Genomic DNA, 13,112 nt, shown 5'->3' with positions numbered 1-13,112 from the left:
GTCACGTACTTAGGTAGAAGGAATAAAAGTATAAACTGTTTTCTAAACAGAGAGAAAATTCAAAAATCCAAGGTGCAAAGGGACTTGGGAATGCTCAGTGGTGAGGAAGGTAAATGCAATGTTGCCATTCATTTCAAGCGGCCTAAAATGTAAAAGCAAGGATATAATGTTGAGGCTTTGTAAGGCACTAGTGAGGCCTCACTTGGAGTATTGCGAGCAGTTCTGTGCAACTTGTTTAGGAAAGGTACTTGACATTGGAGAGGGTTCAGGGAGGGTCATGAGGATGATTCTGGGAATGAAAGGTTTATTGTATCAGGAGTGATTGATGGCTCTGGACCTTTATGCGCTGGAATTTAGAAGAATGAAGGGAGAGATCAATGATCATTGAGATCATTGAATGTTGAAAGGCCTAGATCCAACCTGGGACCTTTGCTTAATGTTATTATTAGACCATGGCTGAGAAAAAGGTTGGGTTGCCACAGACAGCTGTGGAAGCCAAGTCAATGGGTATATTTAATCTGGAGATGGATGGGTTCTTGATTAGTAAGGGCATCAAAAGTTATGGGGAGAATGGGGTTAAGAGGGAAAATAAATTGCCTATAATCATATGGTGGAGTAGACTTCTCGGACCAAATAGTCTAACTCTGCCCCTGTGTCTTCGTCTCATAGACTTATAGTCTCAAGATCTGTTGTTCCAGACTGCAGAATCTGCGGTCTCTGGTGTCCCCTAAGGCTGAGTGCTTTCATTATGTCAGAACACACCATGACAGGCAATGAAAGGATTCTCATTTGAATATCGAAGAGGAAGATCTGCATTTCCAAGGAGTCTTTCCCAATCAAAAGACAGCACAAAATGTTTTACAGAAAGAGAACTTGTTCTTCTCCTGAATTGTGGAAATTGTGTGCTGTTGGCTTGCACAAGCATCATCGTGATGATGTCTGCATCATCTGGTTTTTTTAGAGGTGTGGAAAATAAACATTGACCAGGATATCAAAGAGAAGAAACATTGGCACCTAAGAGAGCAGGTGGGATCTGTTTAAAGTGGAAATTGATAGATTCGTGATCAGTAATGGTGTCAAAGGTTAAGACAGGAGAATGGGGTTAAGAGGAAAAAGATGGCTGTCTAGAATTTAAATGGTGTTTGTTTAGGGGTACCAGTCAGCAGGTAAAGACAAGGTCCATTGTCTCCACGTTCATCGGCTACAAGACTAATGTACAGGCTTCGACCCACTCACCACTTCTTGCAATGATCTCGCTGTAAAGGTGGGGTCAGGGTGGGAGGACGGTGGGTCAGCTACCACCACTGATAGGAAGGGGTTGGTGTGAGGAGCTGGAGGGACTTCCACAGTCAGAGGAGTTGGTTGGCTGAGAATTCCTGGTGTCTGAGGTGAGCTAGATAATTGCACCTCCTGAGGGGGACCTGGAGTCCACCACCCAAGAGCCTTTTGTCAGACCTTACAAGCTCTCTTCCTGCAGGCGTGACGTGGACTGTCCACGAAGGAGAGAATCTGCACACCCAGGCTGGATCCACACCTGGATCACAGGAGACTGGGCAGAAATGACGGAATCTGTGCCAGAAGTGTGGCCCCTGCTTCCCATTGTGTTTTATTTTTAATTTTCAGTGAACTGTGCAGGACACAAAATGAGGTTGTGGCAGGGTCAGCTTTGGGGGGAGGGGGGGGGTTGCCTGTCTCCGTCAGTGTGCACTCCCAGAGCACCAGCCCTGAGTACTGGACTTGACTCAAACCCTCAGCTTTGTGGCTCTTGCCAGCAGCACACTGACCTAATGACTGACTCAGTCACTGGTGCAAACACAGTGTCCTGACCACAAAGTTAGGAAACTGATAGATCAGAGGGGCTCAGAGCCAGACCTCTGAAAAATCACAAGCTGCAGTCTCGTGCTGAAAGAGCTTCACTTAAACCCGAAGCACCAGAAGTACTTTCTGTTCCATGATTCACACCAAGCATAGCCCTAGGAGCAGATAAACATAAAGTACCAGGCAGGAAGTTACACAATGCATACCAAACTTCAGATTGATGGCTAATAATTTTCCCAAACAAATAGGGACGGAAGTATCGTTTTGCTCGTCTCCGTCAAGGCTTGGCTTCAATAAGTTACATGGAGCTGCCTCCCAGCACGGGATCCGAGGAATGGTGGTGGGGGAAGGGAGAAGGTGGTAACAGGTAATTAAATCAATGCTCCTCTCCCTGCCTCTATCCTCTGTAAAATGTCTTCTCTGAGTCCCAGAGAAACACAGTACTTATGTTGTTGACATTCTCAGAAGGCAGCCAGTTTCCAGGAATCCAGGTAAAAAAAACATGGTGAAGGAGATCAGACTGCCAAGGACCAGCCAACAGCAGATCTCGCAGCTGTGGGACTCATAGGATGAAATTAAAAGCCAATGGTATGCGTTATACAAGCGTCTAAAACCAGCTTGTGTCTTCCAGGCTTGACTAATGTCCAACTCCTGATGTCAGCAGTACAGTTCGGGGATGAGCGAAGGTCATGTGGTGTGCATCCTCTACAACACAAACAGCTTGTCTTTCTGCTGCTCCTCTAGTGGAACAGAACATCCCTGGGCACCTCAAGGGGAACGTTCTTAAATAAAGTGAGGTCATCGAGACCAGTGAGGTGGGTGATAAGAACAGTTTGGAAGGCGATAACAAAGGTGGAGGTATTAAGAGAAAGAATTTGAGAGCTCAGGGCCTAGGCGGCCAATGCATGACTGCCATTTGATGCAAAGCCGGGCTGAGCAAGAGGTTGTAATTGGAGGGTGATGGGGGAAGGGTATCTCTGAGGGTTGTGAGGCAAGAAACTTTACATAGAGATAGGCAAGACCCATAAAAGGATGAAAATTTTAAAAATGTCATCAACTCAGGCTGTTGATCAGTAGTTACTGAGGCATTTTCTCAGAATTCTAGAGCAGTGGTCCCCAACCACTGGGCCGCAAAGCATGTGCTACCAGGCCGCGAGGAAACGATATGATTTGGCGGTATGAAATGATATGAGTCAGCTGCACTGCATATGCTTCGTGGCCCAGTGGTTGGAGACCACTATTCTAGAGCTCAGTGATATATATATCGTGTTCTCAACGAGGGAGTTGTGAGATTGGTTAGCCCATAGAGGTGAGCTGCAGTAAACATTGGTATTACATGACCTCCAAATTTGATGACAGAATGACCTGATTAGTGAAGAGGATAAATAAAAGGAACATATAGGGGTAGAGCAGAGGAGTGAGACTAATTGGGCAGCATTTTCAAAGAGCTTCCACAGGCAAAATGGGCTGAATAACCTCCTCTTGTGCTCAAGGAGTCCATAATTCTGCCATTTCACCTCTTCTGAAGACATGGACTCCCTTCTGGGGTATAGGTTTAACGGCATCTGCTGCCTTGCGTGGAAGCAGGAAGTATTTATATCTTAAAAGAATACTTTAAAAAGACAAAGTTAGGGAGTGAATTCCAGATGTTGTGGCCCAGGCAGCTGTAGACGCAGCCGCTAGTTGTGTAGTAACAGAAGCAGGTTGTGATTCTGAACTATGGCAATGGAGGAGGTCGGTCATGGGACCCGCGTCCAGTGATCTGAATCATTTAATCAAGAGAGGTGACCAGGTTGCACCACAGGAGTAGGAGAATTAAATTCAGTAATTACATCCATCAAGAAATGAAACTCACTTTTAGTAAGGTTGGCCAGATTGCCTTAACACCCATGGGTTTTGAATCATTTAATGGTCAAAGTGAGGACCACTGACATATATATCAGGTAGGAACTAGGATTAGGGCATGAGTAATTGCAGAGGTCATTTTAATGCCTATTCTCTGTACCTATTTATTTCTTTAACATCCAGAAGTCCATTGACCACTCTCTCTGCCATCAATGACCAAGTCTCCACAGCCCACTACAAGAATCATCTCCTTGAAAAAAAAATTCTCTTAATTTCAGTCCCTAAGGTCTTTACTTTGGGATTGTGACTCAGCAAGAGTAAACATGGTACTCACATTTACCCTGTGTAACCTCAATGAGGTCAACTCTTATGCTTCCAAAATAGTTCACTCATTCTCTCTTCAGGTGATAGACTTGTCATGTCAGGAACCAGTCTGATAAAGCTTGTTATTCTGCCACTCGAACAAACATGTCCTTTTATGGACTCAATAGTTCAAATAGGATCTGGCTAAAGACGATTATAGAAAGATATTTCTACTGCTGTACTCCAAGCCTCTAGCATAAAGGCCAACATGCCAAAAAGTGTAAGGCAGTGAAAAACATTTCATGTTTGTGTCATGTAGAGCCCGTAAACAAATAAAAGTCAGCATTGGAGGCGTGCAAACATTTTGGAGAAGTGAAAGAGGATAACAGATGTTACAGGGCCTGTAAGTAGTTTCAAAATTCATGGGGTGGGCAGGGCCTGAGGATACAGAGATAGTGGAAGGCGGAAGAGCTGGGAAGTATCAGGGGAGCATTGAGGCCAGAGGAGGTTACAGAGATATGATGTAGAGGCTGTAAGACATTAAGACCATAAAATATAGGAGCAGAATTAGGCCATTTGGCCCATCAAGTCTGCTCCACCATTTCATCATAGCTAATCCAGTTTCCTCTCAGCCCCAATCTTCTGCCTTCTCCCCAAAACCCTTCATTCCGTGACCAAACAGGAACCTCTCACCCTCTGCCTTAAATATACCCAATAACCTGGCCTCCACAAATACGGCAACAAATTCCACAGATTTACCGTCCTCTGGCTAAGGAAATTCCTCCTCAACTCTGTTCTAAATGGACACCCCTCTATTATGCAGATTGGAAGGAGTAAAAGCATAGAAAGATTTCTAAAATAACGTTATTTTTGCGGAGTACCTCCTTCAGCAAAAACAGCAAATCAGTTAGAGAGAACTTTCTGGGCAACACCTCACCCGCTCAGGGAACAGATGATTGCTGAAAATTTGGTAATAGCTACACCTTTCCCTTCTGAACTTGCTGTGGATATTTATACATTTAATGAAGACCAGTCACAGGATCCAATTAATATAGTAAGTAGAATTTTAAATTGAATCTTTGAGATTTTTCTAGTAAGCTTTCTTGCTGACTGCAACAGTTTTTGGCTTTGATTAAATATGATTAGAATCATGCTGTGGTGGGAGCTAGTTGTACACAAGTAGGCTGCACAAATAGCTGCCCTCTGTACTGTGTTGTCCACAAAGCATTTTGTAAGATTACTGTAGAAGGTGCTACGGAAAAGGTGTCCATTATCACCAGCACCATGGGTCACAGAGCCACACTGAGCGATCTCGAGAGGGCTCAAATGGAATTGAAGCTGTTCTCAAATTCACACACTCAGGTTGTATCCCTCAAGATTTATCTGACTGGGGTGACTTGAACCAAGCTTTTAAACAGTGAGCCTAACTCCAGCAGGCATAAATTAGAACCAAGCCTTTCAAAAGAAGAATTGGGAAATAGTTCCAAATGCAACAGTGTGGAGGGAGATTAAGGTTCTCCCTACACGTTGCAATTAATGTTAGAATTGTGTAGGTTATAAACCCAAGACTGACCATTCCTTTTGGATGTCAAAGAGGGGTGGGAAACTAAATTTGGGTCACAGATCAGTCACAGCTTCACTGAATGGCAGAATGGACAAGAGCCGAATGACAATATGGTGCCACAGTTAGCGCAATGTTATTACAGCTTGGGGCAATCCTTCAAGATTCAAAAACTTCGTTGTCATTCTAACTGTACATCAGCTCTGCAGGGTAGAATGAGACAGCGTTTCCCAGGGGCAGTGCAATCATAACATAACAAACGCAACACTAAATAGTAAACACAACAATTAATAATAAAACACCACAGCCACATGTCAGTTAAAATCAAGTTATAAGTGTCCAGTGCAAGTTAAAAGTGTCCAAAGCAGAGTCAGGTAGAGCAGCTATTTAGCAATCTGACTGCCTGTGGGAGGAAGCTGTTTAGTAGCCTTGTGGTTTTAGTTTTGATGCTCCTGTAACACTTAACTGATGGCAGAAGAACAAACAGTTCATGGACACCTGGCACCGCCTGGAAGTAGTTTGTGCATTCTCCCTCTGACCGCGTGGGTGTTCTGGTTTCCTCTCACAGTCCAAAGACGTTCTGGTCAGTGGGGCAATCGGGCATTGCAAACTGTCCTGTGATTAGGCTAGTGTTAAATAGGTGGGCTGCTGGATGACACAGCTCGTTGGGCTGGAAGGCCTGTTCCTCACTGTATCTCTAAAATAATCTTGTTTCTATGTTTGAGCTTGCTGAGGTTGGCATTTTGCCCAGCACCCCATCCTGTGTAATTTCCAATTCCATTTGGTGTAGACCAGTGAAATAATTGAGCCAGCAGGAATTAAGGAAGCATGCAGTTGTCACTGGGAACCTCAAGCGTTTTGAACTGCATCTTGATCCAAAGGATATCAAGACCAACTAAATCTCATCAACCCATTGCCGGACTCAGATTCCTCCCAGTGTGAAGAGCATTCTGCTAGGGCTTTGGACCACATTGCCACAACCGAGCCAGTGAAGCTTCTGTCTAGAAACGGTTTTCATCAATGCGTCAAATAATTAAGAGGGAAAAAAACATTACCACAGGAAGAATAATTTAGAAATATTTTATTGTATAGGAAAAGATACAAAAATATATATTTTAAACAAAGTATTTAACTGTTTGAAAAGTATCTTAGATTTGTTATACAAAATGGAAGATTTATCATCAATCTTCCATACAATAATTGGAAACATCTCCTTCAAACCAAGTAGTTGCCAATTGAACTGGCATTATCCCTGTAGATTATCATACAGCTTTCTGTTTCTCTGTTATTCTCATCTCAAACAATTGGAGAATATGAAATGGATGATGTTCATCAGTAGGCTTTTCCACCCATCTCCACTATTTTCACAACTAACATCGAGAGAAAAATATAAGTTTTTAATATAAAATGCACCCTTGAGTATTTGCTCTTAGCAGTTTACTGGAAATTATTTTTTAATCCCAGATGCTTGATAATCTTTAATATCATTCACCACATGTCACCAGCATGGATTGTAATTACATTTGCTAAGAAGTACATTTTTTTATTTAAAAAAAAATAGGCAAAGTGTACATCAAAAATCAAAGATCAATATCCTTCAGTGAAAGTCTGAAGCAAATGCACAAAGCTCCTCCGTTTCTAAGGCTAGAGGACTGGCATGACCCAAAATCTTGTTATAGGCACATCTCCACAGTATGGAGATGGTCAGCTCATAATCTGCCTTTCCTTCGATCCTTTGGTAATCTACAGAATTTAACGTGAAGCCCTTTGTAAAAGGTTAATGGTTACAGAGAAAGTTGTTTTTGCTGATCACATATGATGCTATCATAACCCATCTTTATTAACCACACAACTGCAATAAAGTTAAACTGTAAGCCCATCACTTTTCAAAAAAATTATACAAGTATTCCTTCCAAAAACTCTCTGGCTCTCCACTTCTCCCTCTCCTTCAAAACCCATCTCACTGACCAATTACTTCCTACAAAACCCATCTCACTAACCTAACCCTATCCTTCTTCTTCATTCCTCCCCATGCTCACCTTGTCCATCGTTCACTTTTAAACAAAGGTGCAGCCTAAACATTAAAGATTACAGATCAAGTATTCCAATACTGCACTACAGACAGTATTGGCCTGCCTTAGAATTTGGACTGACTGTTTGGGTCAAAAAGGATTAGATGGAGGAACTGTTGAGAAACATTTTTAAAAAAAATGAAAATCCCTGATTTTGAAACTCCTCTCTGCCACTGAAGACTAGATCTTCACACCTCCACTATTCCATCAAGGACTGGGCACCCTTCCAATCTATGGGAAGAGTCCAGGCATGGTAACCACTGGCCAGTGGTACTCACAGAGCAGGCAGATTAAATCTGACAGGATTAGACCATCATGCCGTTGCATCTTCATCAGGTGCTCTGAACTTTCTCCTGCCCTTCTGCAAACTTCCAAGCATCAGCTTAATAGGGTGGCTACCTAGCTGTCAGAGTCAGAAGCTGTCATTGAGACACCTCCTCCCCACAGTTACCCCACATGTGAAAGTACCATCTGCTGAGACATACAGCCATACAGTTGCTCTGGCAGGGAGGTGGTCTTGCTGGGCTCAAGGTCCAGGCACGGCCAACCACGACCTCCCCATCCCCTGCCGCACAGTCACACCCAACTCATCAGACCCCCAGTGGTCTACCGTTCGACAAGGCGCCAAGCTCAGCGAAGCGGAACCCCAAGAGAAGATGACAAATAGCACAGTAAAAGGCGAAGGTAGCTGATGATCAGACTTGTAGCATCAGAGGTCGTGCTCTCCTCCCTTTCAAACACTGTCCCTTTCACTTTCAGACAGCAATATCCTGAATTTCCTCTTCAAGGTGCTGGCATTAGCCAAGGCTCTGAAAGTGGGATCTAAAATCTCTCTTCTGCTTCATTTTCTCCCCCAGGATTACGCAGAGGAATCTTCAGCAGGTCATACATCGGCGTCGCATCTCCAGTCTCTGGGGATGAGGGTCAATCTGGATGGAGAGAAGGAGCAGCAAGATAAACAAGTGATGACAAACTCGACAGGAAACCACTGCAAGGCAGCAGCAAGTGACCCTAAGTGGGCTGACAAGTAATAATGCAGGCTGGCAAGCTGACCGAAAATAAAATGCTGAGGTAATTTCCCACAGGAGGCCAAAATGTTGACCTTGCTAGAACTCTGCTTAGATCACACTGCAAACAGTGATTGTCTGGTAATGATGCCTTCTGAAGTTCCATTTTATATTAAAATGGTTGACTAATTATTACGGTTATGAGGGATTAGCCATGGATGACACAGAAACAGAATTAAGGGAAAGGTTCTTAAGTTGGTTTCACTGACTTAGATTCCTCTCAGGCAGGGCAAAGAGACTGCTTAAATGTGCCCCGAGGATATGATTCTCATCTTGTTTTTCAAATTTGTTTCCATTCATTAGGTGATGATTGAGACTGACACATAAATAGTCAGCCAAGGGAGTATGCTGAACTTGCCTACTACAAAGTCAACAGGTACACAAGCGAGGCCATCTTGATGTCAGAAAAGAGTCCCGAGCAGGCTGGGACTCTTCACAAGCAGGGAAGGGCAAGGGTGACTGGGAAAGGGTTAGATAGGGTGAAGAAGGCATCATCACCAGACAATCTCTGGTAAACCCAGTCACAAATTCAGGAGAAAGATCTCTCCCCAGAAAGTGAGGAGAATATGAAATTTAATTCCACAGCAGGAGGTTCCAATTTGCCCCATTCTCTGAGAAAATAACCAACGCATCTTAAGACAATGGGATAGATCCACTAGGAAGAGAGAAGATTACTGGGATATAGAGGGTGGGGAGGATGCTTGTGAGAAGCAAAGAAGCCAAATGGACATCTTACCTCTGAATAAATGGGTGGGGGGCGATTTCGGAACTCCTGCACATAGACAAAGAAGGGATGTCCCAGCATTCCCCCTTGTTCTTCCTCATTCTCAGGAATGGACAGTCTTTGGTCTGTCTGGCCAGCCTCTTCCTCAGAGACTACCTCCAGGTAATCAGGAGGTGCTGAAATAGAAAACAGGCTCATTAAGGTAAATGTGAAGAGGAAGGACTAGAAATTAAAACAGGGTTTGTCAAAGTCAAAACACCCTCTCAGTGTCTGATATCAAGGGGAGACAAGAGGTTGATGCAGGTTCGACAATAGAAGCCTTGTACACAATGAGTGAAGACTGCTGCTGTGGCGAAGACCACTCACTCCTTTGTGGGTCAACATTCAGCCCCTAGTCAATATTCTACCAGTCAATTTGACCCTTACTAAACTGTGTGCATGTTCCACTTTGATTATGGAACCCCCAACATCTTTACCAAACTTGTAACTGCTCCATCCTTGCCTCCTCCACCCCACACTATCCTTAAGACAGGGAGAGAGTGACAAAGATGGAGACACAACTCTTCAACCAAGCTTCTGGACTCCTGCCCGATCATGTCCTGGTGTGGCCTAATGGTCTGCCTACACTCCTGAAAAGCACATGGGAAAATCTTTTGCATTAACAAAATGCAACATCATAGTCCCTATTTTTTTGTACTACCAACCCTTGCATTTCTCCCCTCTTGCCTTATGGGGAGCCGTCTGCTTCTGGGACCTTTTAACCTTTTAACCACCCTCCCGCCCAAATCTCTCAGCTTTTTCTCTATCCCCTTATCCTTAATGTTGTAGCTGTATGCCTTTCCCCTCATGGACAAGATGCTAAGGAGGGATTCGAGACAACGACGCAGAATAAGCCTGCAAACCACTCGCGCATGTCCCAACATGGTGTCTCTCCGTACCACTACTCAAACCCTTGACGCAAGTGGCCAGAAACTTACGCTCTGGCCGCTCTGGGAGTGTGAGACGCAGCCAGTCTATGTCCATACTGTACTGGCTCCCCACGCTGGACGAACGGCTTCCAAACGGGTGCAATGGGATGGTGCCAATCACTAGCGGCAGCTCCAGGGACAGTTTGGATGTTCCGGGTATTTCGATGTACACCTGAAGGACAAGTTTCTCCCGTTAGAAAGTGCCTACGGAAAACATTCCCCAGTCCTACAAACCGTCCCTCGATTCTCTGCCTCCCTTTCCAGCGTTTCTCCTCCCCATGTCTGTGACTAATCCCAGGTCTTACCCTTAGTGTATAATCCACACGGATCACACGGCACTGGAGAGAAGGCGAGACAGGTGGGATCTTCAGTGGGCGCCCGTGCCACGTCCCCCTCTTGCGCGGGGCGACCCCTTCACCGTGTAGGGTGGCCACCACCGATTTCTTCTGCTTGGTCGTGCCCCTGGCAATGAAGGTCTGCATCTGGATGATGGCTGCTTTTGGAGTCACTGTGCGGGAGCAGCAGTTGTCCACTTCGGCAAAAATTGGGATCACCTCACCTGGGGAAACAGATCAGACGGTTGACGTTACTGAATTGCAAGCTGGCACTGGGAGAGATGCAATGCTAAAACAGCAGTAGGGTGCAGTACCCAAGAGATTGGATGTAATTAATCCCTATGCAGAATAGTACTCTCCATTATCCAAGAAGTATTAAAACATAACTGCAACAGGGTTAAAAGATAATTTTAACCTAATACCTCCTTCACAAAGGGTCAATTCAAAATTCCATCCTTGCTTTCTTCTTTTAGAAAGAGCTGCAAAAGTTTCATGAGGCCTTTCAGCCTCTTGATCCTGTTTGGCCATCCAGTCTAATAACTTATTTGGAACCATAGCACGTGTTGCCTTTGGATGCCTTGAGTGCTTTCAGCCAATGGAAATACGGCAAACTTGATCACAAAATCCCCACTTAACCCAGTAGCCACCATGCACAACCAGGCTCTGATGTCATGATAAGATGGCCAAGTTTTTAAAAAAGTTTCCCAGTGTCGGTTCTTTTGAACCCCTCCATTTTTATCATTGGAATCAGATCATTCTACCAACCATAATAAAACACGAGCTGAATTTATGCAACCTGTGCTAAATAGAGTGAACCTACTCTGGATGCAAAGCCAGGAAATTAGTTTATAAAGCATTATATCCAGCCTTTTTTAAAAAAAATTCCTCAGAGTAGCTGGTTATTTATTACACAACTTGTTTGGCACACACTGTTGTATTGTTACAACACAGGAAAGGCTGCAGATAATGCAATGTAAACTCAGGGGGACTAACTAGGTAGATGCTAGCAGGTGGCTTCCAGGTCAAGAGGCACTCTCCCAGGACAAGGGCTGGTCATTTAGGACTGAAATGAGGAGAAACCTCTTCCTCGAGGCTGGCAAATTTCTGGGATTCTCTCACCAATTACTGTCGGTCACCATGCACATTCAAGAGTTTTTTTTGAAAAAAATTAAAGATATAGGATTTGTAGAAAAGTTCAGGAAAAAGATCAGCGGTAATATGTTCAGTGGAGCCAGGCATAAGAGGCCTTCTCATTTCTTTGTTTCTTACAGTGACTATACTACACTGTGTGTAAAGTGCTGTCTTATGTGCCATGGTCATGGTCAACACCAAAGAGAATGCACTTATTTTTAAAATCTAACGAAGGAAAGCTCCATTTACCTGGTGTGTAGCCTTTCCGGTCAATTTTTGCTGTCAGAGCTAGATGGCCAAGGTTCCAGTACCAGACACGAGCTGACTTCTCCTTTGTGCCTGCTTGTGGGGCCTAGCAAGACAAAAGGTGAGGAATGCAAGTGGCAGACAAGGTAACAGCCCAAGTTCCAAATCAGTCATTAGAGACAATTGCCCAGCACCACCTGTGGTGAACTATGTGCCTGTCTGGACACGCCCCCTTCTGACTGCTCCTGTGGCTTCTCCCACAGACCCCGGTATAAAGGCGATCGAGGTCTGATCCTCTGCCTCATTCTCCAGGATGTAATATGATGGTCACTCATTGCTGGTTCAATAAAAGCCGATACCTTGCCTTTACGTCTCAGAGTGAGTTATTGATGGTGCATCACCACCTCACCACCATTTCATCCCTTTTTTGTTTATGAATACTCAACCCTATCAACAGGACCATTCACTAAATCTGGAAGCAAATTATGGAAGAAGACGATGTGCATGCCTGCACGAAGATGGTACCTCTCCAGTTTTATTACAGCCAGTTAGATAGGTTCTCCCTGTCCTCTCCTTCAAATAATTCAAAGCACCTCAATTAGATCAAATTTTAATTTAAACTCATGGCAGGAAAGCAAATCTATTAGGTACATTGCTTTCATAAACCAGCTCTTAAATTGCTGGCACTGTTCTGATAGACTGACCCTGTACTCCTGCCATTGAGGAGCAAGTTTGGAACTGAACATGGTTACAGGATCTAACAGGGAGTGTGTTCAACTGAACAACCACCTCTGACCCATGCACCCACCCCCTCGAGTGCCCGTGTACTGTGAGCAAGTTGGTGATGGTTTCAGGGCTTCTTACCAATAATGAAGGCGTGTTGATATCGATCGGCTCGATCACTGTGAAATCCTTTTTGATTTTCTTGACGGTGGCCCAGGGGCGGTGAAGCTTGGCTTTGACCCAGTATCTCACGCTGCCATGCTTTCCCTCAAAGGATGTGACCAAGTTCCTGTATTGAGGGAAACACAAAGTCCACACA

General features: G+C 44.4%; 1 protein-coding gene across 2 annotated transcripts in view; it reads right to left on the bottom strand.

Annotated features, from left to right (window-relative positions):
• Positions 1–6,593: 6,593 nt before the first annotated feature.
• The window catches only part of LOC132406151 (arrestin domain-containing protein 2-like), a 33,454-nt gene continuing 26,935 nt past the window's right edge, over positions 6,594–13,112 (bottom strand). For both annotated transcript variants that reach the window (XM_059991420.1, XM_059991419.1), the window contains exons 3-8: positions 12,935–13,082; positions 12,074–12,176; positions 10,664–10,917; positions 10,368–10,530; positions 9,403–9,566; positions 6,594–8,528 (exon numbers count right to left, since the gene is read on the bottom strand). In XM_059991420.1, the coding sequence (XP_059847403.1) occupies positions 8,475–8,528; positions 9,403–9,566; positions 10,368–10,530; positions 10,664–10,917; positions 12,074–12,176; positions 12,935–13,082 (886 nt within the window). In that variant the 3' untranslated portion in view covers positions 6,594–8,474. The remainder of the gene's footprint in view (positions 8,529–9,402; positions 9,567–10,367; positions 10,531–10,663; positions 10,918–12,073; positions 12,177–12,934; positions 13,083–13,112) is intronic.

This window comes from Hypanus sabinus, chromosome 16 (genome assembly GCF_030144855.1).
Source record: "Hypanus sabinus isolate sHypSab1 chromosome 16, sHypSab1.hap1, whole genome shotgun sequence".
Classification (NCBI taxonomy): domain Eukaryota; kingdom Metazoa; phylum Chordata; class Chondrichthyes; order Myliobatiformes; family Dasyatidae; genus Hypanus; species Hypanus sabinus.
This window is presented reverse-complemented; position numbering and strand designations above follow the sequence as displayed.